The following is a 7,472-nucleotide window of genomic DNA, read 5'->3' as shown; positions in this document are numbered from 1 at the left end:
CAAACACTCTTCGTGTAGATTATTAATAAAACAAATACTCTTCATGTAGATTATTGATAAAACAAACACTCTTCGTGTAGATTATTAATAAAACAAATACTCTTCATGTAGATTATTAATAAAACAAACACTCTTCGTGTAGATTATTAATAAAACAAATACTCTTCGTGTAGATTATTAATAAAACAAACACTCTTCGTGTAGATTATTAATAAAACAAATACTCTTCGTGTAGATTATTTATTCTCGAATCAAAGTTTCTTAATGTAGATTATTAATTTTCATGGAATGACACATGATCTGGTTTCTGTAGATTGGACTAAAGATTTGGGAGGGGATCCTGAACAGACGTGGGAAGCATTTAGGGGGAAATGTATATGCATACAGAACATACATATTCTCTATAGAAAAAGAGCGCAACGGAGCAATATAAGCCAGTGTGGTTTAGTAAAGGTTTAAGAGATCATATTAGGGATAAACATAATAAATTCAATAAATTTAAACTTACTGGAAATAATAAGGGCTTGGAAGATTGTAAGAAATCAAGAGAGCTGGTTAAAAAGGAAGTTAAAATGGCAAAACTGTATATGAAAGAGGGTTTGGCTGAGAGATTTAAATCAAACAATAAGGAATTATCTAGGTATACAATGGGTGAGTAAAATGTTAGGATGTGGGATTAGCCTCTTAAAATGATAGTGGGAAGCTGATCTCGGAAGATTATGAGATGGTAAACTTATTAAATTATAAGTTCGCTTCAGTTTTTACGAAGGAAGATACAAGTATTATGCCTCAACCAGAGCATTTAATGTATGGGGAAAATATTGATGTGAATTATATCATTTTAAGTTCATCAATTGTAAGAGAAAAGTTTGGAAAACCTCAAAATTGATAAATCCCCTGGACCAGAGAACTTTTATCCTAGAGAGTTTTAAAGAAACTTAAAGATTTTATTGGTGAACCACCAACTAATATTTTTTATAGGTCACTGAGTAGCAGAAGAGTATTAGAAGATTGGAAGTTGGATAATGTTAGTCTAATGTTTAAAGGAGGTGATAAACATTGCCCAGGTAATTATAGGCCAGTTAGTCTTACATCAGTAGTTGGAAAGGTTTTGGAGAATGTAATTAATAATGCATTGCAGAGTTACTTATAGCAGTTTGATATTGTGTCAAAGAGCCAGCATAGTTTCACTAAGGGAAAGTCTTGTTTAACAAATCTTCTGATATTCTTTGAGAATGTTACTGTATGAGTTGATGAAGGAAATAATGTGGATTTGGTTTACCTTGATTTTCAGAAATCGTTTGATGAGGTGCCTCACAAAAGAATTGTTATAAAAATTAAATCTGTTGGTGTGAGGGAAATGTTATTAAACTGGATAGAAAATTGGCTGGAGAGTAGAAAGCAGAGAGTAGTAATAAATGGAGTTAGATCTGTTTTTCCTGTGCAGTATTATTAACTAGATACCCGTCCCCTGGACGGAAGTTATGTAAATTCATGATTAATGAAAGGTTATCTTAGGATATGAAAAGTTGCTTCCCTTATATGTAATTGAAAAAAAACGCAAAAACGCCCATAAAAGCTGCAATACACAAAATGTGAAACCGCAAATTTGCATTACAAACCTTCATGCCAAATTTGGTGAATATCCGTCAACAGCGAGCGAAGTAGAGATACAAAACACGAAAATGCATAAACGCTCATAAAAACCGCAAAACTGAAAAGTTGTATGTACCCTCCATGGACCTAATGAACCTCCACACCAATTTTAATGAAGATCCATTTACACCCTGCGAAGTAGTTACATGGATTTACAACAGACGGTACTATTATATTTATATAGAGTAACTAGAGTCTGTCATTTAAATTGTTGTTAAGGTTCTTTATGTGGATTATTATTGTTAAACCAAAGGTTCTTTATGTAGATTATTATTGTTAAACTAAAGGTTCTTTATGTGGTTTATTATTGTTAAACTAAAGGTTCTTTATGTAGATTCTTAACGATATACTACAGGATCTTTATCTAGATTCTTAACGTTATACCAAAGGTTTTTCTATCTAGATTATTACTGTTAAACCAAAGATTCTTTATGTAGATTATTATTGTTAAACCAAAGGTTCTTTATGTAGATTATTATTGTTAAATCAAAGGTTCTTTATGTAGATTATTATTGTTAAATCAAAGGTTCTTTATCTAAATTACTATTGTTAAATCAAAGGTTCTTTATCTAAATTACTATTGTTAAATCAAAGGTTCTTTATCTAAATTACTATTGTTAAATCAAAGGTTCTTTATCTAAATTACTATTGTTAAATCAAAGGTTCTTTATCTAAATTACTATTATTAAATCAAAGGTTCTTTATCTAAATTACTATTTTTAAATCAAAGGTTCTTTATATAGATTGTTTATTGTTATGTTCTTTATGTACATTATTATTTTTAAACCAAAGGTTCTTCGTGTATATTATTATTGAATCAAAATTTCTTAAAGCAGATTATTATTAAACGAATGCTTATTGATTTACATTATTATTAAAACTAAGGTTCCTTCATATAGAATATTAATATGAAATCAACATTTCATGTACAATATTATTGTGAAACTAACATTTTTTCATGTAACATATTTTTACGAAAACAACTTTTCTTCACATAGAATATTATCACGAAACCAACATTTCTTCATGTAGAATATAATGATGAAATAATCTTTTCTTTATGCACAATATCATTATGAAACCAAATTTTCTTCATGTAGCTTATTATTTTTCAGGTGTGGTTTCAGAATCGTCGAGCGAAATGGCGAAAGACGGAGAAGTGTTGGGGGAAAAGTACCATAATGGCCGAATACGGACTGTACGGTGCAATGGTTAGACACTCGCTTCCTCTTCCAGATAGTATTTTGAAGAACAACAAAGAAGGGGAAATGTGTTGCGCCCCGTGGTTGTTAGGTACGTACAACTGATGTCATGGCAACATATGGCCGTGGTTGTTAGGTATGTACAACTGATGCCATGGCAACATATGGCATGATTGTTAGGTATGTACAACTAATGCCATGGCAACTTACGACCATGGTTGTTAGGTATGTACAACTGATACCATGGCAACATATGGCCGGGGTTGTTAGGTAGGAACAACTGATGCCATGACAACATATGGCCGTGGTTGTTAGGTTGGAACAACTGGTACCATGACAGCATATGAGCATGATTGTTAGGTATGTACAACTAATGCCATGGCAACATACGATCACGGTTGGTAGGTATGTACAACTGATACCATGGCAACATATGGCCGTGGTTGTTAGGTAGGAACAACTGGTACCATGACAGCATATGACCATGTTTATCAGGTAAATACAAATGGTGTCATTAAAACAATTAACCTTGTTAGAAAAAATTAGCACGTAAAAAAGGTATATTTAATGTCTTGGCAATATTTTAATAACGTTCTTTAGGAAATTTTGAGTGCATATTATTTTAATTAAACATTTGATTTCCACTTAAGAAAAACATTACAACCCGTATTTTTATAACTATCATCATCATATTGTGTACAATATTTCTCTAGAATGTAAAGAGTATATTTTCATTGTTAATAGATTATCCGAACGTATTGTTTAATGTGTTTTATTGTCACAGTGTTTTATCCAGTTTTAATAGCTATAGAAGTTCCCTAAATTATGTGCTAGAGTTTCTATTCTTGTATCTCACTCTCACTCGTTAAAACAGATTAGACAATTAGGACATAGAGTTTGGTATTACACTCGAAGTGTTTTGTGGATACTGACAAAATTTCATAATCGTTTCTGTTTAAGACAGATGTTAAGAATTCACCATGAGAGAAAACGCAACAAGAAGCAGAGATACTAAATACAGTCAGACATACAACAAGAAACAGAAAGATTAAATACAGACAGACACACAACAAGAAACTGAGAGATTATATACAGTCAAAAACACAATGTGAATTGGAGAGATTATATACAGTGAGACGCACAACAAGAAGTGGAGAGATTATATACAGTCAGACATAACAAAAAGTGGAGAGATTATATACAGTCAGACATAACAAAAAGTGGAGAGAAACATTACAAAGAACAACAAAATTAAATACGATCAGAAATACAACAAGAAACAAAAAGATTAAATACGATCAGAAACATAACAAGAAACAAAAAGATTAAATACGATCAGAAACATAACAAGAAACAAAAATATCAAATACGATCAGAAACATAACAAGAAACAAAAATATCAAATACGATAAAAAACACAACAAGAAACAAAAAGATTAAATACGATCAGAAACATAACAAGAAACAAAAAGATTAAATACGATCAGAAACACAACAATAAACAAAAAGATTAAATACGATCAGAAACATAAAAATAAACAACAAGATTAAATACGATCAGAAACACAACAAGAAACAAAAAGATTAAATACGATCAGAAACATAACAAGAAACAAAAAGATTAAATACGATCAGAAACATAACAAGAAACAAAAAGATTAAATAAGATCAGAAACACAAGAAGTAGTTGTTTTCATCTTATTGAGACCTTTCAGAAAGTTATTTGTTACGTGACAAGTTTGGTTTTAAATGTCTAGGGCTATCCTTGATATTATTTATGAAAGATTTGATTCTCCTCCCACGCGCGTGCATATAAGCACTTACTTGATAGCAGTAGAAACCAAGAGCGTCATAAAATATGCAGATATCGTTAGTTTTTTTTTACTTGGGTTTTACTGTTTAACACCTTAGCTGAACACAGGTTATATACCACTTCCTAACGTCAGTATCTGTGTGAAATAAGACCTCCCGTGAAACACCGTTAAACTACAATTAAGGCCGCCTAATTTAGTAAATGAACGTTTTATTATGGTCTTAATGCCGTCCAGGAAATTACAAATTAGGCCTATTACAAGAAAGTTTATTACACTGATGGATTTGGGAGCCTCACCTATAGAGAAAAAGGGGGAGTCTCTCCAGGGAAATGAGATGAAGTCACGAAAACCGTATCTCTCTCCATCTTCCATTGTCACCTTGTAATTAAAATGCACACACACACACACACACAGATGCCACATGATTTTCAGTGTAATATATCGATTTGACATTCAATAATTAGACTCTTGTTTACGTAAAATTAGGGTTCTTTTTGTGAACAATTAGTGTGTCTCGTCTCACATGTAAAGCACATCTTCAGGTACTTAAGTGAACAGGGTATTCTCAGAAAAACAATTTCTCTTAAAACACTAAAAACGGAGTCTTTCTTCTTTATTAGAGCGATTATTTAAAAGTTGAGAACTTAAAAAGAGAACATAAGATCAGCATTATGACCGTAAAACTTCAATAAAATATATCACTGTAATATCGTGTTTATGTTTGTTGCATCATCCAGGACTTCTCGGAAATTTTAAAATCATAAACATTTTATAACTCTTTTACAACTCCAACTACGTGTTTCAGCACAACATTCAAAGTGACTCTGTAGGTAAATAGGTAAAAACAGACATTTATGTGTTACAAATTTTTACCATTTCCACTACATGTTTGTGTACAGCACTCAACTCTACAGGTAAACATGTAAAAACAGACATTTATGTGTTACAAATCCCTACCATTCCCAGTACATGTTTCAGTACAACAATCAAGGTGACACTCTACAGATAAACAGGTAAAACAGACATTTATGTGTTACATATCCTTACCATTCCCACTACATGTTTCAGTACAACACTCAAGGTGACACTCTACAGATAAACAGGTAAAACAGACATTTATGTGTTACAACTCTTTACCATTCCCACTACATGTTTCAGTACAACACTCAACTCTACAGGTAAAAAGATAAAAGCAGACATTTATGTGTTACAAATCCTTACCATACCCACTACATCTTTCAGTACAACACTCAAAGTGACTCTACAGGTAAACAGTTAAAACAGACATCAATGTGTTACAAATATTTACCATTCCCACTACATGTTTCAGTACAACACTCAACTCTACAAGTAAACAGGAAAAACAGACATTTATGTGTTACAATTATTTACCATTCCCACTACATGTTTCAGTACCTGTTTACCTTTAGAGTTGAGTGTTGTGAAACATGTAGTGGAAATGGTAAGGACTTGTAACACATAAATGTCTGTTTTACCTGTTTACCTGTAGAGTTGAGTGTTGTACTGAAACATGTAGTGGAAAATGTAAGGACTTGTAACACATAAATGTCTGTTTACCTGTAGAGTTGAGTGTTGTACTGAAGCATGTAGTAGGTATGGTAAATACTTATAACACAGAAATGTCTGTTTTACCTGTTTACCTGTAGAATTGAGTGTTGTACTGAAACATGAAGGGGATATGGTAAAGATTTGTAACACATAAATGTCTGTTTTTACCTGTTTACCTTTAGAGTTGAGTGTTGTACTGAAACGTGTAGTGGAAATGGTAAAGATTTGTAACACATAAATGTCTGTTTTTGATACAACACTCAACTCTACAGGTAAACAGGTAAAACAGACATTTATGTGTTACAAATCTTTACCATTTCTACTAATGTTTCAGTATAACACTCAATGTGACACTCTACGGGTAAACAGGTAAAAACAGACAAATCTTTACCATGTTGCAGTAGCAGCATACTTGTTTCTGTGTTGTTAACTTTCTCAATTTCTTCAGTGTTTATTGGTCAGGAACGAAACAAAATATTATTTAAACGTGTTCTACAGGTTTTTAACGGGACCAGTACTTATTGGACAAATCTTTCGGAGTATTGTTATATATCTGTATAATAGATAACCTTCTAACATTATCGAAACCAAATATTGTCAGAAATATTTAATACACAAAGCTTGAAAAAACTCTTACTACATACGAAATTGAACCTTTTATCTCTTCGCTTTACATTTTACACTTTAGCCTAACTCCGCATGAAAATATATTGCATATATTCGTAGAAACATTCGTATGTTGCCCATCTTTAACTTCGAAAACTTTAATGAGAGATCGGGATGACACGGTAAACAAAAAAATATATGAAAAGGGCAATTTCATCATTTTATTGTTGAACTCTAAATACTCATAACGCATGCGTCCGTCACTAAACTTGTTCATATTCAAATTTTAAATTAATTTTATATTTTGTTACAGTGCAAAAACACCAGTGATAAAAGTTGTCATACCAGTTTTTTAGTCACATTATACATTGTACCACAACACACACACACGTATTAATATAACAAAACAAATAGAGTAGTCATGCCAATATCTTTAGTCACATTATACAATGTGCCACAACACACACACGTATTAATACCACAAAACAAATGCAGTAGTCATGCCAGTATCTTTAGTCACATTATACAATGTGCCACAACACACACACGTATTAATATAACAAAACAGAGACAGTAGTCATGCCAATATCTTTAGTCACAATTTACACTGTGCCACAACACATAC

The 7,472-nt window shown here is 32.0% G+C and overlaps 1 protein-coding gene across 1 annotated transcript in view; it reads left to right on the top strand.

Annotated features, from left to right (window-relative positions):
* LOC106473448 (visual system homeobox 2-like) overlaps positions 1-7,472 on the top strand; it is a gene marked incomplete at its 5' end in the record, with an annotated part of 41,131 nt that overhangs the window by 29,960 nt on the left and 3,699 nt on the right. Inside the window, one exon of the mRNA XM_022401886.1 lies at positions 2,772-2,949. Coding sequence (XP_022257594.1) covers positions 2,772-2,949 — 178 coding nt within the window. The remainder of the gene's footprint in view (positions 1-2,771; positions 2,950-7,472) is intronic.

The sequence above is a fragment of the Limulus polyphemus genome, unplaced genomic scaffold (assembly GCF_000517525.1).
Source record: "Limulus polyphemus unplaced genomic scaffold, Limulus_polyphemus-2.1.2 Scaffold6182, whole genome shotgun sequence".
Classification (NCBI taxonomy): Eukaryota; Metazoa; Arthropoda; class Merostomata; order Xiphosura; family Limulidae; genus Limulus; species Limulus polyphemus.
Note: the sequence above shows the minus strand (reverse complement) of the source record. Positions and strands in the feature narration are given on the sequence as shown.